This window comes from Cololabis saira, chromosome 23 (genome assembly GCF_033807715.1).
Source record: "Cololabis saira isolate AMF1-May2022 chromosome 23, fColSai1.1, whole genome shotgun sequence".
NCBI lineage: Eukaryota > Metazoa > Chordata > Actinopteri > Beloniformes > Belonidae > Cololabis > Cololabis saira.
This window is the reverse complement of record NC_084609.1, coordinates 1,070,158-1,095,950: the sequence shown is the minus strand read 5'-3', so window position 1 is coordinate 1,095,950 and position 25,793 is coordinate 1,070,158. Positions and strand designations below refer to the sequence as shown.

Below are 25,793 nucleotides of genomic sequence, written 5' to 3'. Positions count from 1 at the left end.
GCTCTGAGCAGGAGGGCCTTTACAGCACCTTTATATTCAGACTATTGTAGGTGTAGGGACTGCAATGTTTCATCCTTTCCTCCTTTAATTTGCATCACTTTCACTTACTTTTAGAAATTTGACGTCATATAGTCTTGTTTGACTTTGTTTCGATGATAGTGATTGATTTCATGTGGCCACATTTAAGCAACACTGGGTGACGTTTCTCAGCTCTGGAAGAGAAAAGCCTGAATTTTGGTTCTGCGTTAAATCGAGGCAGAACCTACGCCATAGGGTACGGCGTAGCCTACGCCATAGGGTACGGCGTAGCCTACGGCGTAGGGTACGCGGCGACACACACTTACGCTGTAGGCTCTGCGTTGGTGAAACGCGGAATCAAAAATCAGCCTAAAGGCTCGGCTGCGCGTGTCGCGCTGAGCGGCTCCTCGGCTTTCCGGAGCCGTGCGAGGAGAAAACATCCCCTCCCGTCTTTACTAAACCGGTTTGCTTTGAAAAGAGTCGCGTAACAACCGCGCGGATGAGCTCATGGCGCAAACAGGCGAGTTTGGGAAAGTTAAAGCGGGGTGAAGTGACCGGCGGTCCCGGACAGCAGCGCCGACACCAGCAGCTGGTCGGGGGCAATGATAATGCACACACGACAGCACGTGACTGACGTGTGTTACAGGGTGCACTTGTTTTATGTCTCAGAGAAGGAGAGACGAGACGAGAGAGTGAGAAAAGCCTGTAATTTAACGCCCGCGGCTAAAAGCAAATGTATATTCGAATATTCACGATAGAGTCATTTTGTACATCGCACAGAGTAGAAGCCGAGATACATCGCCTATACTCGATATATCGCCCAGCCTTAATTCACCCCCGTCATTTGATGCGTCAACAGGCTCGTTCTCCTGAAAGACACCTGTAGTTTAAATAAAGAAATATCTCTGCTGTTTCTCATCATCAGTTGCTGCATCGGCAGGACTTAAACCTCTCCAGTCTCCTGACGGCTCTGGTTGAACGCCCCGACAAACCATCTCCGATCGCGCTGTTTTCTTTACCGGGATCACAAGAAAAGCAGAACAGTGATCTCCTCTCCATCCCGTGTTGCTGTCTTGTTTATTTATCTTTACTCCACCAACTCCAAATATTAATCATTTTTCTAAGCCAACGGCACTAACGCAGCTCAAACAGCAGGTGTATCCGCCCCTCTAATCTGATTGGTTTACGAGTAAATCGTCCCCCACGTGGGGTGCGCTCTTATGATTGGCTGAAACAAAGGAAGACATCTGATTAGTTGCAGATCCTTTTGTGTTAAAAAAAAACGTATTTGTGGATCGAGTCACGTCAGGGGAGTCTCAAAAGTCACACGCAAATCCAGCGAGCTCACAGACAGAAAAAACGTTTGTAAATCAGGTTATATTTGTGTGTGCATCAAAAATACATTTGTATATCTTGTCCTACGCACGCGTGAATTGTTTTGTGCATGTGTGAAACGGTGTGTGCATTTGCAAATCGGTCTGTGCATTTGTAAAACTTGTCCTGTGCATTTGTGTATTATGAGACTGTTCTAGCTCCATATCTCTCCAGATGTAGCTCTGCATGTCATCTTTTTTTTCGGAGACAGGAACTTGTCAATCCATTCATCCATCGTTAGCTCCTCCCCGGAGATCAAAGTTTACCGTGAACATGCCAGATTAATTGTTAACGAAAATAAAAAATAGACTTTAACACCAGCTACTTTTTGCTGCCTGCTGTAGGTAGTCTGGTTAGGCTGTCTGGTTAATTCAGAAAAACAGGGCAGATTTTTTTTTTATTAAAACTTTTTCAGAATTGTGAGATAATTATCTCATTAATTCAGAAAAACTGAGCAGATTTCTTTATTCTCAAGTGCCATTCACAAAATTCTGGGGCCTGATAAAACTATAAAAAAAAAGTTCAAATAAATCCCACTTACTGCAACAGCATGTGCGCAGTTCATTGGTGTTATTGCTAATATGAAAAAGCAGTTCATTGCTATTACTGTAAATTGTCTGTGTTTATTGCTAAATTATCAGTAGTGCAGTTAAAATAGACAAAATTATGAATATGTTGTGTAGATATAGATGCTTCTAAAATTTTCAGTAAGGAGCACTCTTACTCCTAGTGGAAAAGTTAGTCTGGAGCCCTGCCCTGTGTGAAAAAGTGATTTCCCCCTAAACCTAATAACTGGTTTGGCCACACTTAGCAGCAACAACTGCAATCAAGCGTTAAAAATAACTAGCAATGAGTCTTTTAAGGCCCTGACACACCTAGCCGACTGTGCGATGAGCGTCGGTGCGCGTTTGTCGGCCTAGTTTTCCCGGTGTGTCCCGCACGTCGCCACAGGTCGGCCCCCCGTCAGCAGCTTTTCAGCCGATTCGACATGTTGAATCGGCGTCGGCCGTCGGTCAAACAGCTCACTCTGTGATTGGCTGTTCAGATCTGCGTCGATTTAACGCAGAACCATAAATCAGCTCCCGAGCCAGCAGGCAGGCAGGCACAAATCCCGAAATTTTCGGAGCAAATTTCTAACAGGCGTAGCTACAAATGTTAAATCTATTAAACCAACATTTATCTTCTTAAATTATTTATTTCAGCCAGGGGTAATTCTCCATAGAGCTGCAGGTTTCTCCCTGGGACAACGGCAGGTTGACCTGGCGATCACGCCTGTACGTGAGCTGCTGCTGCGCCCCGGCATAATCACCCTGAACAACTTGTGAATTATCCTCGTTACTGTCTTTTTTAACTGTGCAATACTTCTCCCGGACTCTGTGCAATATTCCTACATATGTATATACTGTCATCTGTAAAAAAAAAAAACGATTCAAATGCACCTTAACCTTTTTTATATTTTTTATATTACTTATATTTCTTATAGCTTTATATTTCTTATTGTTTGCACTACTGCTATTTGTCTTGCACTGGAGAGGGGATGCTGCTTCAAATCTCACTGTACCCAGGCACACTGACAATAAAGTATTCTGATTCTGATTCTGGAGGGTTTTTGAGCATGAACCGCCTTTTTAAGATTATGCCACCAGTGGCGAAATAACTCGGCACCGGGCACCGATGCAAGATCATTAAACCGGGCCCTGCCCATCACAATGCAAAACAGACACGCTGTGATTGACGCAATCTCAAAACGGGCACTACTGACAGCTTTAACCCTTAACACAACCACAGCGCAGATATATAGACAGATAAAAAAAAATCCACATCAATAACACAACCACATTCCAAAGGAAGGTTCACCACTCTTCCATGTTTTCTCCATTTGTGGATAACGGCTCTCACTGTGGTTCGCTGGAGTCCCAAAGCTTGAGAACTGGCTTTGTAATCTTTTCCAGACTGATAGATCTCAATTACTTTGTTTCTCATTTGTTCCTCAATGTCTTTGGATCGCAGCATGATGTCTAGCTTTTGAGGATATTTAGGTGTACTTCACTTTGTCAGGCAGGTCCTATTTAAGTTATTTCTGAGAACAGGATTTTGTTTTAAAAGGGGGGGCAATCACTTTTGTGTGTGTGTGTGTGTGTGTGTGTGCTGCTCCACGGTGAGAGCCCCAACCTGAGATTCATTAGTCCAGCCGCTGGCTAATTGCATTTATTTCCCAGTTTATTCTTCTTGTGTTCAGTGAGGTCACCAAAAGTGGGCAAAGCGTGTGAGAAACCTGGGGGTGGATGTTTGGACGGGGCAGGCCGTTAGCTGTGAATGGGCCTTTGTCAAAACTCTTGTCCCTTCCTTTATTTGTGTTGTTGTTCGTCCCCTCCGCTCATCCCGGTTCTTCGCCTGGCCCTGCAGCCCAGCAGCCCCGGAGATTACTACAGCTCAGTGGAGAGCGACCTGAAAGTGGAGCTCACCGAGAAGCTTTTTGCTCTCGACACGGAGGGAGACAGCGCTGCCAGCACCGAGGTGTGTGTGTGTGTGTGTGTGTGTGTGTGTGTGTGTGTGTGTGTGTGTGTGTGTGTGTGTGTGTGTGTGTGTGTGTGTGTGTGTGTGTGTGTGTGTGTGTGTGTGTGTGTCTCAATAGTTCCTGTTTAATATAAATAGTTCAGTACAAAATATGTTTAAAATTAGATCTCAGAAGATAAACTTAATTATCTCACAGGAAAGAACATGACAGGCAGCACTTGATTGAGACTGAAAAGGGTTTTGATAATGCAACCAAGATAATGTAAGTCATCTTCTCTGTTACAGAATCATGAAGGAAGCCCCAAAACACACTGCTGTGATGATTGTGAGCAAGTCTTCGCCAATTCATCAAACCTGAAGAAGCATAAGAAAACTCACACTGTTGATAAACCGTACAGATGTGATCAGTGTGGTGCGGCTTTGGCCCAAAAAGGTCAACTAAAGCAACACCAACGTATTCACACTGGAGAAAAGCCTTACAGATGTGATCAGTGTGAAGCGGCTTTTGCCGCATCAAGTAATTTAAAGATTCATAAACGTATTCACACTGGAGAAAAGCCTTACGGATGTGATCAGTGTGGAGCGGCTTTTGTCCAACAAGGTAAACTAAAGCAACACCAGCGTATTCACACTGGAGAAAAGCCTTACAGATGTGATCTGTGCGGGGCGTCTTTTGCTCAGCAAAGTGCTTTAAGGAGTCACCAACGTATTCACACTGGAGAAAAGCCTTTCAGCTGTGATCAGTGTGGAGCGGCTTTTGCCCGTCAAAGTCACCTAAGGAGTCACCAACGTACTCACACTGGAGAAAAGCCTTACAGATGTGATCAGTGTGGAGCTTCTTTTAGCGACTCAAGTGGTCTCAGAGTCCACCAACGTATTCACACTGGAGACAAGCCTTACAGATGTGATCAGTGTGTAGCGGCTTTTGCCAGTAAAGCTGCTTTAAGGATTCACCAATGTATTCACACTGGAGAAAAGCCTTACAGATGTGATCAGTGTGTAGCGGCTTTTACCCAAAAAGGTGCTTTAAGGAGTCACCAACGTATTCACACTGGAGAAAAGCCTTACTTATGTGATCAGTGTGGAGCGGCTTTTGCCCATCAAGGTGCTTTAAAGAGTCACCGACGTATTCACACTGGAGAAAAGCCTTACAAATGTGATCAGTGTGGAGCGGCTTTTCCCTATCAAAGTTCTCTAAGGTATCACCAACATATTCACACTGGAGAAAAGCCCTACGGATGTGATCAGTGTGGAGCGGCTTTCAGCCAATCAAGTCATCTAAAGAGACACCAACGTATTCACATTGGAGAAAAGCCTTACAGATGTGATCAGTGTGGAGCAGGTTTTGCCACATCAAGTAATCTAAGGAGTCACCAACGTATTCACACTGGATAAAAAGTGTATATTTGTGATCAGTGCTGATATAATTTATTTTGAGAGTTCAGTTAAAATACACCAGTTTAGTTAATTTAGTTTGAAAGAAATAATTCATACATACGCACTGACACACACACCCACACATATATGATCTGAAGTTTGTGTTTAATATTTAGTTAATTTTTGTTTATGTGTAGTTTAGGCATCAGAATTGATCCCGAATTTTGTTTCACTTTCTTTTAAGACTTTTGTAAATAAATTCTGATTGATTTGAATGAGAGAAGTTGTTTGTGTTTATTTTATAGATATTTGTCACAGCTGCTGGTTGCAAAGGTCTGTGCTCGGACTCCTTCCTTCACTGTTATTCTGTAACGCCCCCCTGGCAACAGGCTGGCACGTAGGGAATAACAGCTACTTTGAGACTGATTTAGCTGTTTAGGTATTATTTCCTGATAAGTCAGGTGGTGCCCCGTTTTGATTGATTCATTTTGATAAGTCATCTTCTTTATTAGTTATTAATGACTATCGTAAGACAATTATTAATAATAATTTCTAATAACTGGACCAGCACTCCCTTTGTGGTGCAACACCAGCCCCGGTCCTCGGTGTCCACTGTCCTGCAGGTTTTAAATGTGTCCCTACATGCAGGACAGTAGCTCTCAAGGACCAGGGTTGGACACCCCTGGTTTACGACATTAGATGCAAATAACAGAGTTTTGACTTTGATTGTAGATGTTCTGAAGAACCCATGAAGGGAGGCCAACACGGGAGAGATATGTGGTCTCCTACTGGTTCCTGTCAGCACTCACGCTGCTGCTTTGATCAAATCTAAATCCAGACCTTCACCCAGTGAGGATCTTCAGGACGGGCTGAAGAAGACTTTGCACATCAGTCCGACTCTCCCATCATCAATACAACATTTGGTGGAAATATAAATGCAGCTCTGGATGGAAATGAATGTTTAGATACATGATGATCTGACTGAAACAAGGACATGGTCACATGACATCTAAAGGAAGTCCACATAAATATTAGAGTGAGACACTTGTTTAGTCCAGTTTATTGATGCTGAATAAATGAAGCTTGTAAAACAGAATCAACTGTTGATCAGACAGTGAGACAAAATTAAGACTTGAATCAACCTAAAATGCAATCAGTTCCAGATATAAAAGATCAGATTCTACCATCAGAGTACAAATGAAAGGTAGAGCAGAGAAAAAAGAAGAAAAGTGATCAACAACTGCTCCTGCTGAACAACTACATCTAATACGACTGAACATGAGTCCAACTGTCCACTTCCTGTCAGCAGATGGACAACCGGACATCCTCCAGGTCTTTAATCCTCTATTTGGGTTTGGAGACGCGGCTGCAGAGACTGCTGGGGTCACTGTTGGTTGGTTTTGATCCTCACAGCAGAATAAGTCACCACATCTTCTTCCTCCTTGACCTGAAATGAACAAACCAGAAACATGATAATCAGAAATCCTGCTCATCAGCCAGTGTAATCACCTGCTCTTCTATATTTACTTACCCGTTTCGGTAACACTTTACAATAAGGGTCCCTTAATTAACGTTAGTTAATGCATTATTAAGCATTAATTAACAGTTTAATAATAGTTAAATAACCATTATTATGTATTACTTAACATTAATTGGCATATTAGTTAATGCATTAATAAACAGTTAGTTAATGCATTATTAAGCATTAACAGTGTAATAATTGTTAAATAACCATTATTATGTATTAACATTAATTAGCATATTAGTTAATGCATTAATAAACAGTTAATTAATGCCTACTGCTCAGAGTTAATTAATACATTAGTAAGCATTAATAAACGTTACATGATGTAATTATTTATCCTTATGTATGCATTACTTAGTATAAAGTAATACATTAGTTAATACATAAGTAAAACGTTAATAATGTCCCTAGTAATCATTTACTAATGGTGTTTATTTGGAGTGAATATGCATTAAGTAACAGCTACCTAATACATCTACTAATCATTCGCTAATGGTGTACATGTTTACTGGATGGGCATTATTAAACAACTATTTAGAGTCTTAAGTAATCATTTCCTAATGGTGCTGTGTATGTTATCAGGTAGCTTACCTGACCTTATGAACGGTAACCTGACATAAACCTTAATAAATGTATAGGAGTGGCTCATAAGCATTACTTAACCATTAGTAAAGGCTTGCTGGACCCTTATTGTAAAGTGTAACACATTTATCCCTTAGGTAACACATTATTAATGCTTAACTGCCTCATAAGCATTACTTAACCATAATTAACCATTAGTAAAGGCTTGCTGGACCCTTATTGTAAAGTGTAACACATGTATCCCTTAGGTAACACATTATTAATGCTTAACTGCCTCATAAGCATTACTTGACCATAGTTAACCATTAGTAAATTAAGCAATCACATATAAAGAAGTTTACACTTTTTATTTAAAACAAAATAAAACAGATTTTAACAGATAACATTTGTTATATGTATACAACATATATATATATATATATATATATATATATATATATATATATATATATATATATATATATATACACACACACACACACACACACACACATCTGTGATAACAGATACGTAACAACAATTCACACAGAGGAGATCTTTGAACAAACATTATTTAGTAACATAATACAATAACACAGTATGATAGGCTACCCTCTGTTTATCCTCCCTGGAAATGTCTGCTCCCTTTTGACATGATGAGCTATGAGTGGCACCAGTTCTCTCCTCCCCCTCTTCTCCACCAAGCGAAGCACCGGCTTCCCTGGATGTCTTTGCCCTGGCCGCAGTGGCGCCAGCAGAATAAATATATATATATATATATATATATATATATACACTTTACTTTTATATATTTTATATTTATATATTTTAACAGTATTTTATTATCACTTTACTTATATTCACTGCCAGCCCGTTTCAGAGTCCGTTTTCCGATCTACCGAAGCCAAAATAATATCGTATTTCACGACTATGTGAACACCGAAGCCCCCCTGAATAAAGGGGAGTGTCTCTTCTGTCCTCAGAAAAAGGAATTTTGTTCCTACCGTTTGCCGTTCGTTCGTAATCTGCAGTAGAATGCGGCAGCCATCTCCTCTCTCACTCGCAGATGCCCCTCGGGGAGGGGCAAATGGCGGCTTTATAGAGAGTGGCAATGCTGCCCTCTGGTGGACAAATATTAGACACAAATGACGTCTATAAACGTCAATGGCAGTGAATGAGTTATGAGGGAATGAGGGATCCCGTTGTGGTTTGATTCTTATTCTTACTGATATATATTATTGTTGTTGCTATTTCTGTTAAAAATATAGAAGCCTATGTTTAAAATATATTTCCTAGATCTACATAAATCCAATGTGCCTCCTTGGGGTGGCTAAGGGGTGGCTCAGAGTAATCCAGTGGTGGCTGTAGCCACCCCTAGCCACCACATGGTGGCGCCATTGCCTGGCCGCCTCCGCGTGCTTTGCACCCCCAGCATCCCGAACACCCACTTCCTCCGCTTCCAGCCCCCAGCCATCCTGCCCCTTCCATACTGTGTTTTGGGGAAAATGACAGAACAAGAAACAAGATTATTAACCTTGTGTCAGATAAATGTATAATGTTAGCAGGAATAAAGTTGACAAATCTGATTAGACAAAGTAAAATGCAAGATTTCCATGGAATGGATGATTACTATAGCCAAATTTAAGAGTTTCTATAGGAATGATTCTGTCCCATTCTGTTTTTCATCACTATAAGCATGAACATTATAAATGATGGGCTGCTGTTTCAACTTGGCTTCTGTCGATCGGCAATCCAATCGTTTCACTGCGATTGAGAAGACAATCAACAATGTTTTTTCTTCTTGCCGATGTTATAAAACATACACATATGCTGCTACAGCTGTGTAGTGCCCCACCCATTGTGCTCTGGCTCAGCTGATCGACGCTCAGACAGCAGTTAGATCTTGCAGTTTTTAACTCTTTTTATACACACAAAGTACAGCCAAATACCAGGCTAAAAAATACAGTATAGATCTCCACATTAGGATGGTGGACCAGAGCATGTGAGGGAAACAGAGCAGGTGAGAATTTACTTGCTCCTTGCTCACAGACCTGTCCAAAAAAGCAGCGTTGTACACACCCAAACCTGGCATCGTCAGATTCCAGTATGAGTTCTGTTTCAGATCTCTTCCCTCCCACAGTTTGAATAATAATTTAATCAATTACATACTTTTCGATAACAAACAGATCCAGCTAGAAAACAAGCTGGTTGTGGGTCAGGTATGGGTGGCCCTGGAGCTAAATTGGAGCGGGATGGAGCAGGAGCGCTGGTACAACTTTTAAAATAAAAATCCGCACCCTGCTCCCTGCTGGAGGCCGCATATTTGCACTTCGCCACCAACTTTTACTGTTGCGCTTGTATTTGGTGCCTTTTCCATCTTCAATTGGTCTTTGACATAACATTTAAACTCTTCTTTCTAAACATATTTCTGATAATTGCACATGATTTTGTAATGTTTTACCTCAAAATTCTGATCAAAATTTACATATTGAATCTTTGAATATACTAATTAATTTTTCCACATTGGTGATGTTGTTATAACTAGTCTCGTTTCCAAACTCTAATATTTCAAAATGATTGTCTGGGGAAGTTCCACCTCAATTTTGTAAAAATAAGCGGGTGTCTGGGTGGAAACGTTTTGTGAGTTTAAAAAAAAACAGTGTTGCAAAACCAACCAACAGTCTTTTAGGGTGGGCCTTTCGTTGCTAACATTGCCAACGTTTCTGGTAAGGTGTGTGCAAAGCAGAGCTAACCAATCATTGGTTGAGGATGAAAGACTAACACAGATTTTCATTTAATTTCATTTACTTGTTCTGCCCATGGAAACATTCAAATTGTACCAAAGGAAATAGCAAACAGTTGCATCTTTATCCATGTTCAGAAAGGAGCAGGAAAAAGAAAACTCTTATTTAACCTGCCTATTTTACCTATTTTACCTTTTCAAGGAAGCTGGTTGCAACCAGCGGTAGCACTATTACAAAATCCTGCACTAACTTCCCCAGACATTCAAGTCTTGTCCAGTCTCGACCTGAACGTTGGGCATCACAAGACTAAGTCATAATTAGCAGCCTAACAATTTGTAGCAGTTAATATAAAAAGTTACCTTTATTTTATGTCTGAAGTGACTCATCTATCACCACGAAATGCTCCTTCCCCCAATTCTCTGTCCTTCTCTATGATGCAGCCTCTCCATCGCTGTCACGCAGACAGCTTTGCCATTCTTGAAAGGGTTCTTGAGGATGCAGCAATGTTGTCCATCATGAAATCAAGCTGGCGAATAATAATAATAATAATAATAATAATAATAATAATAATAATAATAATAATAATAATAATAATAATAATAATAATAATAATAACAATAATAATACTGACCAAAAAAGTTATCCTACAATGTTAGCCAAAGTTACCTACCATTCAAATCGGTCCACAGATCCACAATCTTTTTCTTCAGCTTCATTTTGTGATGACACCGGTTGCACTTGACTTTCCATCTCAGTATTTTTTTTCTCTTGGAGCCATTCAATTAGTTTGAGGTGTTTGTGTTTTTTTTTTGCCTTCTGTCAGCTCACTCAACTTGTTTGCTAACTTTAACCCACGCATGCCGTGTGCTCCTAAAATGAAACGTGCAGCTTGGTAAATGGCTATCCTGTTAAAATTACTGTCCGTCCTGCCAGAACATTCTGCTCCTCCTACAAGGCAGTTACACCCAGGTTACACCGCGATAACTCCTGAGTTCTGGTGTGCGCCAATGCTGCGTTCATGACACCTCAGAACTCTGGGTTTCCCCATTGAAAACTCCCATTTCTGTCTTCAAAGCGTTCCAGACATTGACATTAGACATTGTTGTGTGATGTCAGAAAACTGATTCTCCAAGAAGACTCTGAATTTCCCGAGTAGGAGCACCAATATTAGGCCTTAGTTAAAAGCCTTAGTTCCGAATTGGCCTGAACGCCGCACGCCGCACTTTTTTCTTTGCGCGCACTGACCGCGGCCCCAGCTCTGCCCCAGCCACAGAAGCGTCTCAGGATGGATGAGCTCGGAGTCTCACCTCGCAGGACCAGGATAACCACGCACAAGGAAAAAGCGGAAAAGGGAAATTCATCTGGAAAACATGGTAAGATTAATCTAACTACGTTAAACTGTTAGCTCTTAATGTTAACTTTATGACACTTTTTTTTGAAAAGTTCACAATTCGAGTTGTCATAACAAATACATCATTCTGACAAAATGTAAACTTTTCAAAAAGATGCTGCATATTTGACTCAGTAACACTTGAATAATGGAGAAGAAGAAGTTTACGTCGGTAAATTTGAAAGACCGACTTCTCAGTCATGTAACTGAAAGGGTGTGTGTAGAAGCTAATACACCTTGTGAAGGCTGACACTTTTTTAAACGAAAGACCCCAACTAAACACGGAGCGGGATGGATGAGACGTCAATGAAACTTGATGTGATGAAGCTCTGCTGCCCCTGCTAGTTTTGGGGGGTCACCAGACATAAAACCTGTTTTCTCTGTATTTTAAAGGTAGAGGCTTAGATTTATTAGGAATTCGTCTGAAAAAAATTATAATAGGTAAGAATTACAGTACATGGTTGACATTTTGAACCCCCATTCATACGACCACTTTTCCACTTTTTCTATTGCTTTCCTGATATTCCTGAAGACATGTGACACATTTTTTCCCCTCATCCATATGGCCCCATCATCTGCGTATAGCGCTGTTTTGATGCATCCATCTAACTTTGTAAAAATGTCATTTATCATTACATTAAACAGAACAGGGCTGATTGCACTTCCCTGGGGAATACAATTTTCAATTTTATAATCTTTAGAAACTTCTGTTCCAACCTTGACATTAAATTTCCTGCCTGTTAAGAAGTCCATAACCCAGTTATATAATCTCCCTCCAATACCCATTCTACTTAGTTTGATAAGCAACCCATCCCTCCACATGGAGTCATATGCTTTTTCTATATCATAATATACAATTATCATTAACTCTTTCATTTTCATTGTCTTTTCTACTTCATTACTAACTCTAACTAGAGCATCCATTGTGGATCGTCCTTTCCTAAATCCACTCTGAGAATTATTAAATAGCCCTCTCTGTTCCAGAACATATGACAGCCTCATAACAATTATTTTCTCCATCCATTTACATAAGTGAGACGTCAAGGCTATTGGTCTATAGTTACTAGGATTATTAGGATTCTTCCCTGGTTTATTAAATGGCAATATTATTGCTCTTTTCCAGCCACTGAGCAGAGTTCCCTCCCTCCATATTTTATTAAACAGTCTCAATACCATTTTTAAAGATTCCTCTGGTAGCTGCCGGAACATGGCATAACATAACTGGTCCTGTCCTGGTGCTGTATACCCTGTACCTTGTAAGGCTATTTTAAGTTCTGGACTTGTTAGGTCCATATTCAACGTTGACATGTCATCCTCTTTCTTCTCTCTCACTTTCTCATTTTCTCTGAATATGCGGTCTTTCTGCAGCCTGTGTAATTCACCAATGTGCTCCCCATTATGTACTGCAGCAAATGCTGTACCTAATACATCAGCCTTCTCTTTGTCTGACACTGCCATTTTCTCCCCATCTACTAGTGCTGGTATTAAAGCTGACTTCCTTTTCCCACTCATTCGCTTGAGCATAGACCATACATCCCCCAGCTTGACCCCTCTGCCTATGGTGGCACAAAAATCTCTCCATGTACTCTTTTTAGTGTATTTAATGATCCTACGAGCCACTGCCTTTTTCCTTTGATAATCTATAATATTCTCTTGTGATAAATTTTTCTTCAATGTTCTGAATGCTTTGTTTCGTTCTTTAATTGCTCTGCTGCATTCCTCGTTCCACCCAACCCCCCAGCCTCGCGCTCAGAAGCCACGTCTATTTTTTCCAGTGGCCAGCCGCGGTACTGCAACAAAAAATCCCATGGGGCCCAGAAAGCTTTTTTCCCATAGACCGCAATAGTAAAAGAGAAGCCTCTAAAACTGTTCACAGGAACCTCCAGCTGTAATCACCGGCAATTACTAATCTTTGTATTCTATATTTTTAAGTCGTGGACTTTATATCCGTCAAAAATGTTTTATAACGGCCAGAAAAGTCAAAGAAAAGTCTCTTTATGGGCGTGACGTCACGGCTTTGTCCGTGCACTCGCAAAGCGCGGTCGTGTGTGTCTCGGGAACGAGCATGGCTGAAACTAAGCCGTTCGGCGGAATAATCACTCAGAAAAGTGGAAAACACGGCTCAAAGGTGTGTTTTTGTGGTCTCTTAATTTTTTTTCCCATGACAAAAGACATTGGGTTTATAATAAAACCTCAGTAAACGAGGGGGAGCTGCTCTGATCAGTGTTGAGCAGCAGCTGAGCAGGAGACCCTCTGTCATTCATTGAGCTGGAGCTGCGCGCTATGGCACAGAGCTCAGGTGGGACGCTCAGGTCACACTCGGTCTAAACGCCCTGACCAGGGGTATCACAGACGGAAATGTTTAATAGCAAGAATAATAATGGTTTGTCATTCTTGTACTTAAACATTTCCGTTGTAGCCAACGGTTTGGTTTGTGAAAATAAGATATCAGGCAGGAATAACACTTAATGTGAGCCCAGAAGCTGTAAAAGAATCAGAGAAAATGCAAAGTTAATTACGCCTAACATTCGGACTGCACGATCATTAATAGACAAAAAGATTTACCCAAAGGTATATAGATAAATAGCATATGACAGCTTGTGTTATTGTGGGGAATCCCATGTGTTTTTTTGTTTGTTTGTTTTTATAAAGATGACTCGTTTTATCCTTACTCAAAAAAATTAAACTCCACAAATTAACCACATTTAAACATAATATTTGACATATTTAAACATAATACTTGACAAAACTTGTAATACAAAAAATATTTGTCTTAATGTAAGTAATAAACTTGGGAAGTTTCATGGTGATACCTGCTATTTACATTTTTACCCTATTTTAGCCTATTAACCTGGGGTGTCTCATCTTAAATAAAAATGACTCGTTTTATCTTTAATTAAAAAAAACACACAAATGAACCATGTATAGTCTATAACCATGACTTTGAGAACAGCATCGGTTGATTTGCCCTATAAATCCCTAATTTCATTGTGTACATCTATCATTACCGGTCTGAAGGACTCATGAGCGCGCAGCGCTTGTCCAGAGCGCGCAGCGCTTGTCCAGAGCGCGCAGCGCTCGTTCCGGCTCGTTCACATTGCATGATGGGAGGCCCCAGAGCATCATGGGAGGTGACTCAACTGCGCATGCTCTATGGGCCCGTGTACCAGGAAGTAAACCAGGAAGTCAGAAATTTTTTCGGCGGATGCGCTGGGTGAGCAAACTCCATTGAAATGAATGGGCGGCCATTTTCGATACTTTATCCAGTTATATAATACATCCATGGTTCCACCACGGTACCACTTTCTTCCTGCCCTTTGTAGTTCTTTTTGGTATGCTCAGGTTTGCTGCATTTAGAATATGTTCTGTAATCTGATCCGTGCACTCCTCTATGTCTCCTTCTAGTGTAATCAAATGTACTGACTCTTTACAACATATCTTAAATTTTTCCCAGTCTGCCTTAAAGTTATTCTCCTTGATCCTCCCTGAGCTAGCAAGCATTTTGAAAATGGCACCTCTAAGCCCCGCCCATTCGGTCCGAATGATACGGATTGGTCCAGGTCCAGGAAGGGAAAGAACCAATCAGATGCCTTCATTTGAAACCACGTCCCCCCGCCCTGTCCCATGCGCGCACTCACTTCTCGCTTCCAGCCGCCCCGTGTCCACATCGCACGGGTCCTCCTGGGCTCACAGTGTCCCAGTGTAACCCCCTCCCTCCCTCCCTCCCTTCTGCCACGGACCCCAGTATGTAGATATTATGTAGTTATTTCCAGACCAGCTCGGTCTCCGCTGTGTGTGGCCGGGGAGCGGGAGCCGTTCGCTGCTGCTGCTGCTGCTGCTGCTGCTGCAGCTGCTCCTCTCTGCCCAGCAGCTCCTGCAGCAGCAGCAGCAGCAGCAACAGCCCGCGGGGACACGTGAAAATGCCGCAGCCGCTCCGGCTCGGAAGCTGTATGGGGTCCGTGGGGATGTACTGGCGTCTCACGGCGAGAGCGCCGGTGAACGGCACGGCAGCGTGCTTGGGCGGGGCTTAGAGGAAGCGCCACTTTCAAATCTTGCTAGCTCTAGGAAGCTCTAGGAAGTTGCATAGAATAACTTTAACAAAGCACCACCTGGTGAACATAGCGTGAAACAGAAACTCACGGCTCGGTTTCGTCGTTAAATCTTCTCTCGATCTTCCAGACAAACTGAAGCGTCTCGCGCATGCGCATAGACATGTCTCCTCCTCCTCCCATGGAGCTGCTGCGATACGTCACCGTCGCCGCCATATTGGATGTTCAAGACTGCGCTGTAAACTAATACAATTGAATGGACTTATTTTCATAAAGCTCCTTTTCTACAAAGAAACGTACGTTTTACGTCTCATTTATTCATTCACACACGCACTAATATACTTGGGAAACAGTTAGGCACCAAATATAATGTATTTAATTTTCTCGGATGGCAAAAATAAGAACTTTATTGATCCCACATAGGAGTAATTCATGTTATATCAGCTATAGAGAACAAGGTAGTGCCGAAAAACAATATATATCCCCCTCACAAAAATAAGAAAAATAGAGAAACATATTTTCTCATCAACAAAACATATTTAAACATTTTCAAGTAACAAAATAACATATTTGAACCATTTTTCAGACAATAAAATAACATTTGAACCATTTCTCAGGTGCTTTATGAAAATAAGTGTGGCAGTATGATGTCCTGCTGTGCGTAATTCTACCACAGGTAGAATTGCACTCAATTTCAGGCCTCAGCCTATTAGCACGGAGGGTGAGGGAATAAAAGGCGGTTGTGTTCCCTCCCCTCGCCCTCTCACTTCCTGGTTCCAAGCTCTTCCGGTTTCCCGGCGTTTCCTTCGCAGCGTTCAGTGCAGTGGTCCATTGTGGTCTAGTGGATGGTGGCGATCCTCTCTGTGTGTCACAAGCTTTGAAAAGACAAGTGCTTCCTGAACGCATCGCCAGCGCACCATAACACGGAGCTGTGTAAAGCCTCCTCGGTTCTAATCACCGGAGGACAACTGCTAAAAAAAGACCCGTGGCCACTGACTGAACTCAAGATAAGGACAGGGGACACTGCTGCTTCGCATGCCCTTTTTTATTTGTGTGATTTGTTTGCTGTGGACTTTATTTGCCGTGCTCCGTTTCCTTTTTTTGCTTTGACTGTCGCTCCCGGCTCAATCCCGACGCCGCTGTGAGCAGATTGCTTGCGGGAGCTGCGGTGTTCTAGTCCTGGTCCCGGACTTATTTCCCCGAGCCGCAGGCCCGGGCTGTAGTCTCCGTCTGGGCTGCGTGTGTGGGTGTTTGTGACAGAAGTTTGTAGCAGTTGCGGCAACAGTGTGGATGAGAGTGAGTGAGTTTTTAGTATAGGGCTGTTTTGTTTGTTTTGAGATTAAACTGGATATTTGTTTCATGTTTATTTTGTGTTGAATTGGTAACTCTGGCCAGAGATTCCTTTTTCTTTATTTCTTTTCCATCATTTGTATAAATTGCTCATTAATTTTGCTTTAGTTCTTTGGTACCTATAACGGCTTTTGTTTATTGTGTTAACAGTATTTCATATTTTCTTTTGAAGGAGTTGTGTATTAGTTATTGTGTCTAACTGTTTTTCTTTTGTTGTGCAGCTGCTGAGAGCCAGTGGTGGTGGTGGTATCCCCGGTGGTGGTTTCCCTTCGTGTGCTGTGGTCCTGAGTTTGGTTTTTGTGCACCTCACCTTTTGCTGTGCGTGTGTGTGAGTGGGGTGCTCCTTTTTAATTTTGGATTCCTCACCCCTGTTCCCCCCTCACCATCGGTAAGCCTCAGCTATTTAATACAACCTGGTGTTATTTCTGTTGGCCCTTTTGTTACAATTTTTACCTGTTTTTATATACAAATAAATGGTCTATGGCCTGTTGAATGGTGAACCACGTCTCTAGTATTTCCTTTGTATAATTTACCTGTGTGTCCTTATTAAATTTAGTTATTTAGAATTCCCTGGGTGAAACTCCCAGGGTGGCGTTGTTGGTCCTCCAATTTTGTAGATTCTGCCCTTCATAAAAATAATAGTAGCCCCTCGTAACGCCACATAAGGAAAAAAGAGGAAAAAAATATGAAAAAAGAGGAGAAGAGGAAAAAATAGGAAAAAACTGAAAAAAGAGAAAAAAAGAGGAAAAAACAGGAAAAAGAGGAAAAAAGTGCGTGTGTGAATGAATAAATGAGACATAAAACGTACATTTCTTTGTAGAAAGGCGCTTTATGAAAATAAGTCCATTCACTTGTATTAGTTTACAGCGCAGTCTTGCCACATCCAATATGGCGGCGACGTTGACGTATCGCAGGAGGCGGCTGCGCATGCGCGGTTCTCGGTCTGCCGGAGCAGCAGCAGCAGAACAACGGTGTAAACTGAGGAGAAAACATCTACATATCTTCTTATTTTTCATCTTCTAGCGAATCCAAACCGAGATAAACCCGCAGTTCGTGGGTTTAGGACGTGTTTAAACCCGCAGTTCGTGGGTTTAGGACGTGTTTAAACCCGCAGTTCGTGGGTTTAGGACGTGTTTTCTCGCGGCTGACGGGACCGTTGACGCGGCATGGACGACAGCAAGGTGGGGAGCTAACGGCTAACGGCTAATTCACCTTTTTTCTCCACTATATTCACGGAGTTCGGGAGCGGAGTGGCCTAGTGGTTGGGGCTTCGGGCTCATGATCCGAAGGTCGCGGGTTCGAACCCCTCGATCCCAAGGATGCACAAAAAAACGTAATTAATAAATATCATTCTATACAGTATTTATAGAAGAAATAATACAATAGTATATGTACATGTCTATGTGTTTTATCCCTTTGTTTTATATTTATTAATCATTTAGTATTTATAGGAGCTTTTGAATTGTAATAACGTGCTCCACATTTTCATTTCTGTATTTAAGCTGTTCCACAGATTAACTCCTAGGGGCCCAGTCACACAGCAAAACAACTATTAATTACTCACATACATATAATAAATATAATAACCTTATTACCTAAAAACACACACAATAAAACCCTGAGATCCTCAGATTTCCTAGATACAAAGATATTCTTGTAGAAATAATACATCAGATATTGGTACATAAACATTCACAGATAGTTTTAGAGTTAGACATAATTTGAGAACTAGACATAATTTAATAAGAAGAGACATAATTTAATAACAATTTTTGTTTTAGTCTCTGTTTGAAAATTGAGAGAGATCCAGACTCTTTTATAACATAAAACATATAACTATTTGTTCGTTCGTTTTTTTTTAAATTTCTAACATGTATAAAAAACAAGAAAACAAATCCAGGTTCATTCCACCACATAAAGAAAAAAACCAACATCAAAACACATATTTCAAGTTACATGTTGGAAAAGGAGTGGGAGGAAGTATAAACTTATTTAATCCCACCCCCTTTCCACAACTAAACATAAATTATATGTCTATTTTTTATACTATACACTAATTTGTATAAATATAATTTTTACAAAAATAACCTGTTTAAAACAAGATGTAAGCTCTATCATAAATATAATATAACTATGATATAAATATAATATAACTGATATAAATATAATCCGTATATCTAAGTATATAAACAGACAAAGACAACATGACAGAATAGCAGAACACACACAGCTGCTGATCTTTAAACACAGTCTTCACTTTTATACCTCAAATAAACCATTTCTTTATATTTCTTCTTAAATAGTTTTTTGTTTGTACATTCTTTTAACTCCAAATTCAAACTATTCCACGGTTTAATTCCACAAACTGATACACGAAAACTTCTTTTTGTTGTACGCGTGAATAAAGATTTGAAGTTTAAATGATAACCCCCTTCCCTCCCAATGAATAATTTCTGAATGTTTATCCGGTAGTGAATGATTTTTTGCTTTAAACATTACTGGTGCAGATTGAAATGCCACTAGATCCATGAGTTTTAGTACTTTAGACTGTAAGAATAGTGAGTTAGTGTGATCTCCATATCCAGCCTTATGAATGTATCGTATTTCTCTCTTTTGAAGTACGAGTAATGAGTGGAACCTGGTTTTATAGTTATTGCCCCAAATTTCTGCACAGTAAGTGAAATATGGAAGAACTAGTGACCAGTAAAGAATGTGGACGGCCCTGTGATCCAAAACCTGTTTTGCTCTGTTAAGTACTGCAATGCTCTTTGAAACTTTGTTTTGTACATGCTTAATATGAGATTTCCAGCTAATTTCATCCATTATTACTCCAAGAAATCTGATTTAGTTTACTCTTTCAATATCGCTGCCATCCAATTCAACTTTTATATGCATATTTATTAGGGCTGGGCAAGTCCACGCGTTATTATCGCGTTAACTCATTCATTTATTAACGCCAACATTTATTTTATCGTTCATTAACGCATGTTGCTCACATGCTTTTGTTTTGAAAAGTATTTTGCCGGCTGCTGCGGAACCGGAAGAGAGTTGGCGGAAAAACATGTGGAAAAGCTAAAACAGACATGGAGAGCGGTAAAATTACGGTTACATGGACATTTTAATTTTAAAGTTCTCCCAGACGGAGGATTCGACCCTGTAAAGGAAATTTCAATAGTGATTTTGTGCTTCACACTTTCTAACAGGGACATTTGGTGCTGAATATAGACGGTAAAGCTGCTCCCCGTTAAAAGTTTCTGCTGTTTCCTCAGAAATTGCCTGTTTTAAAGTCATGATTGTGGATCAGGATTTAATTGGTAGACTTTTTTTATTTTTCATAAAAAAACATGATGACATTAATGTCCTGGCAGTGGCAATAAGCTATATTTTATTTGACATTTTTACACTAAATATGTGTTACTGACAAGTGCTGATGTTTGCTGAGATGTTTGCACAACAAATGTTATGGCACTTTTGTTCATACTTTTATAAATAAAAGTGAACTTTACACAACTTTTGAATTGATGATTTGATTTTGCATACAGATGCCGGAGGGGAAGGTGAAGAATCCCGGGAAACGCAGCAGGAAACCGGTCAAGATCGACCTGCGGGAGGAGCTGGACATGGTGAGCAGGGCTGGGGATCCATTCAAATGGAAACAATCCATTCAATTCTTAAGATTCAGAATCGATTATCAAGATTTGATTTGATCCGATTCAATCTGATATTGATTTGGGTTTGTGTTATTAAAAGCTGTTGCATGAATGATATGACTGTAGTTCTGCAACATATTAATACTAGTATTATATTGAGATTCAACAGCAAGTATTGCAGCTAATGATGCTGTAAGGACCAATCAGCTCCCAGAATGCTGATAGAACTGAAACAGAAACATCGTGGGGCAGAATTACCAAACAGATCCAGGGAGGAAACAGAGACGGAGGAAATCACTTTTAGTTTCTCCCACATTTCGTTTTTTTTTTTTTTTTTTTTTGAATTATATGTGTTTTTGGGTTTCTAACTTTGGAGAATTTGGTTTTTAGTATTTTATGCAAATATTACCCTAAGACAATATATAAAGTAATGAAATATAAATAATGTATGCAATTATAACTGAAAACTTTAATGTTTTCATCCCTTTAAACATATTTAAAGGCAAGAACATGGCACCAGTTATTCTCATGTCCAACAAAACTTAGTATTTTGGGCAAAAACAAAAAAATTAATTGTATGAAATAAATAACTAAGAAATAAACAGCTCAAATATTCCTTTCAATATCCATTTAAAGTGCAAAAAAAGAAAGAAATTGCAACAGCTCAACAGGACATGTGTAAATTAAATGATGTGACTACTGGGATTAAAGTTCACCGGGTGAAAATGTAATAAAGAAAATAAATCGATCTTTAGAGATAAGAATCAATTTTTAGGAATTAATATGACAATTGATTTAGAATCAGAATCCAGATCCAGACCTGCAGGTCCTCTACAGACTACTAGGGTCCAGATCCAGACCTGCAGGTCCTCTACAGACCACTAGGGTCCAGATCCAGACCTGCAGGTCCTCTACAGACCACTAGGGTCCAGATCCAGACCTGCAGGTCCTCTACAGACCACTAGGGTCCAGATCCAGACCTGCAGGTCCTTTACAGACCACTAGGGTCCAGATCGTCCGACCCTTCTTCACCTTCTTTCAGCCCGACCAGTCTCACGTTAGCTCTTGGGCTGCGGTCCTCCATCTGGGTGATTTTCGTGGTGAGTTCCTCCACTTGTCGCTGGAGATCGTTGGCTTGATGTTTATTGGCTCTCACTTTAGCTTGTAGCGTGTCAAACTTAGCTGTGTTACTCTGAATGGATTTATGTGACGACTCAAAGCTCTTGGCCAGCTCACTCACAGTAGCCTTGGTGTCTTGTATTTGCTGCGTCAGTTCTGCTAGCTGTGGGGTGAGGATGTCGTTGACCGCTTCTTTCACTGCAGACTGAATAAACTCGCTGAGTTTCTGCTGCTGCGCTAGCATAGCAGAGCTACCAGTGTTAGCTATGGCGTTGTCCAGATCCTCTCTCGGCATCGTAACCATTGTTTTTTTTCTTCAACGGTTACATGCTGTTTCCTTCTCGTTTACTCCCAGGCTTCCCTTGAGACATTATGCTGTGATGACTTGTCAGTTTAGTCGGTAAAAAAAGTAAAAATGAGGATTTGAGAGGTTGTTGAAGGCTAGCTGTTAAGCTACACGTGCATCGCAGTCAGGCGCCACCCAGAAAGTCATGTCTCCTTAGTCTTATACGTATTTTAAACTTAACGTTAGCTTAATAAGTCATGTTAGCATTCATGTTAGCAAACGTTACCTTCCTAGTTAATGATTAACCCATTTGACCAGCCAATTAGTTGGCTTAAGACACTTTTACAGCGTATTTTATTGAGAAATATGGAGCCCCTTTGGTGACATTTGAAAAAAATAAAATAATACGTGGCCACGCATTGATAACTCGTGGCCATGGGTTAATATCTAGTGGCCACGCATTAATATGAAGAAAAAAAAAGTCTTTGACAGATCACCAGTTTTGGCGTATTTGTTACAAGATGGTGGTGGTGTGTGAGGAGGTATATGTGAGGGGGTGTGGTCCAACTTTCTAATTGTGGGGTAAAGGGGAGGTAATTATCAGACATTTTGCCAATTGTTCAATTCAATTTTATTTAAATAGCGTCTAATACAACAGATGTTGTCTCTAGACGCTTTCCAGAGAACCAGAAAATGAACATAAACATAAATATAAAAATAAACCCCCAAGCAATTATTACATAAACAATGGCAGGTAAAAACTCCCATAGTGGGAGAAAAACCTTAAGCCAAACAGTGGCAAGAAAATCTCCCCTTTAGGAGGGAAGATCAAATCTTTCTAATTATAATCTACAATTACCAGGTAATACTATGGAAACAACACACGCTTTCTTTTACATTCCAGTTTCACTTTAATTACTGAGAAAAGGCAGGTAAAAATTTCCTAGTAAATTAACCTAGTAAATACCTGTAATTTCCCTCATAGTTCCCATCTAATGTCTTTGTAATTACCTAGTAATGTTTAGTTTAAACAACCAGGTATTTACCATGTTATTACATGGTGAATACACATAATTACATGGTACAAGAAAATACGTAATAATTACCTAGTACTTAATGGGTAAATTACCCGGTAGTTACCATGTAATTACCTTGTAAATAGAAGGTACTACTAGGTAATTACAGTGTAATTACCATGGTATTACCTGGTTATTACTGTACTGTAAAAGAAAGGGTTACCCCCACTGGTTCACTGCTCTAATACCTCAGTGCTATATCATCTCCTGAAATGGCAAGTAAGAACGTAAGGCAAAGTAAAAAAGACACTACGTCCGTCAATAGTGCAACAACTGCGTGCGTGCGTGCGTGCGTGCGTGCGTGCGGGCGTGCGCGCGTGCGCGCGCGCACACACAATAGTTCATGTTCAATTTTATGTTCAATATAAATAGTTCATGAATGGGTTTTGAGTGTGTTCAGCAGCTCTTATTTTTTTCAAAGGACTAGCTGTAACAAAATATGTTTAACATTAGTCCTCAGAAGATAAACTTAATTGTCTCACAGGAAAGAACCTGACAGGCAGCACTTGATTGAAACTGAAAAGGCTTTTGATAATGCAGCCAAGATAATGTAAGTCATCTTCTCTGTTACAGAATCATGAAGGAAGACCCAAAAGACACTGCTGTGATGATTGCGAGCAAGTCTTCACCACTTCATCAAACCTGAAGAAGCATAAGAAAACTCACACTGGTGGTAAACCGTACAGCTGTGATCAGTGTGGAGCGGCTTTTGCCCGACAAGGTCACCTAAAGCAACACCAGCTCATTCACACTGGAGACAAGCCTTACAGATGTGATCAGTGTGGAGCAGCTTTTGCCCAAAAAGGTAACCTAAAGCAACACCAACGTATTCACACTGGAGAAAAGCCTTACAGATGTGATCAGTGTGGAGCAGCTTTTGCCCAAAAAGGTAACCTAAAGCAACACCAGCGTATTCACACTGGAGAAAAGCCTTACAGATGTGATCAGTGTGGAGTGGCTTTTGCCGAGCAAGGTGCTTTAAGGAGGCACCAACGTATTCACACTGGAGAAAAGCCTTACAGATGTGATCAGTGTGGAGTGGCTTTTGCCCAGCAAAGTGATCTTACAAAACACCAACCTATTCACACTGGAGAAAAGCGTTACAGATGTGATCAGTGTAGAGCAGCTTTTGCCCGGCAAGATCAATTGGCGACTCACCAACGTATTCACACTGGAGAAAAGCCTTACAGATGTGTTCAGTGTGGAGCGACTTTTGCCCAGCAAAGTGCTATAAGGATTCACCAACGTATTCACACTGGAGAAAAGCCTTACAGATGTGATCAGTGCGGAGCAGCTTTTAGCGACTCAAGTAATCTAAGTAGACATCAACATATTCACACTGGATAAAAAGTGTACATTTGTGATCAGTGCTGATATTTTGAGAGTAAGTTAAAATGCACCAATTTAGTTTTGTTAATTTAGTGTGAAAGAAATAATTCACACATACGCACTGACACACATAGATGATCTGAAGTTTGGGTTTAATGTTTAGTTAGTTGTTTGTGTAGTCTAGGCATCGGAAGTTATCCCGGGTTTTGTTTCACTTTCTTTTAAGACTTTAGTAAATAAATTCTGATTAATTTGAATGAGAGAAGTTGTTTGTGTTTATTTTATAGATATTTGTCACAGCTGCTGGTTGCAAAGATCTGAGCTCGGATTCCTTCCTTCACTGTTATTCTTTAACGCCCTCCCGTGGCAACAGGGTGACATGTAGGGAATAACAGCTACTTTGAGACTGATTTAACTGTTTAGTTATTATTTCCTGTAAGTAATCTTTTATTAGTTATTAATAACTATCGTAACACAATTATCAATAACTTTCTAATAACTGAACCAGCACTCCCTTTGTGGAACAACACCAGCCCCGGTCCTCTGTGTCAACTGTCCTGCAGGTTTTAAATGTGTCCCTACATGCAGGACAGTAGCTCTCAAGGACCAGGGTTGGACACCCCTGGTTTAGGACTTTAGATGCAAATAACAGAGTTTTGACTTTGATTGTAGATGTTCTGGAGAACCCATGAAGGGAGGCCAACACGGGAGAGATATGTGGTCTCCTACTGGTTCCTGTCAGCACTCGCGCTGCTGCTTTGATCAAATCTAAATCCAGACCTTCACCCAATGAGGATCTTCAGGACGGGCTGAAGAAAACTTTGCACATCAGTCCGACTCTCCCATCATCAACACAACATTTGGTGGAAATATAAATGTAGCTCTGGTTGGAAATGAATGTTTAGATACATGATGATCTGACAGAAACAAGGACATGGTCACATGACAACTAAAGGAAGTCCAAATAAATATTAGAGTGAGACACTTGTTTAGTCCAGTTTATTGATGCGGAATAACTGAAGTTTGTAAAACAGAATCAACTGTTGATCAGACAGTGAGACAAAATGAAGACTTGAATCAACGTAAAATGGAATTAACAGTTCCAGATATAAAAGATCAGATTCTACCATCAGAGTACAAATGAAAGGTAGAGCAGAGAAAGAAGGAGACAAGTGATCAACAAGTGCTCCTGCTGAACAACTACATCTAATACGACTGAACATGAGTCCAACTGTCCACTTCCTGTCAGCAGATGGACAACCGGACGTCCTCCAGGTCTTTTATCCTCTATTTGGGTTTGGAGACGCGGCTGCAGAGACTGCTGGGGTCACTGTTGGTTGGTTTTGATCCTCACAGCAGAATAAGTCACATCTGCTTCCTCCTTGACCTGAAATGAACAAACCAGAAACATGATTCATCAGAAATCCT

General features: G+C 40.6%; 1 protein-coding gene across 1 annotated transcript in view; it reads left to right on the top strand.

The window, feature by feature from the left end:
• Positions 1 to 24,401, top strand: part of LOC133424552 (zinc finger protein 845-like) — a 31,013-nt gene extending 6,612 nt beyond the window's left edge. The window contains exons 2-5 of the mRNA XM_061715225.1: positions 3,799 to 3,909; positions 4,195 to 5,289; positions 20,448 to 20,528; positions 23,610 to 24,401. Of these exons, the coding sequence (XP_061571209.1) occupies positions 3,799 to 3,909; positions 4,195 to 5,289; positions 20,448 to 20,528; positions 23,610 to 24,383 (2,061 nt within the window). The 3' untranslated portion in view covers positions 24,384 to 24,401. The remainder of the gene's footprint in view (positions 1 to 3,798; positions 3,910 to 4,194; positions 5,290 to 20,447; positions 20,529 to 23,609) is intronic.
• The last annotated feature ends 1,392 nt before the right edge of the window (positions 24,402 to 25,793 follow it).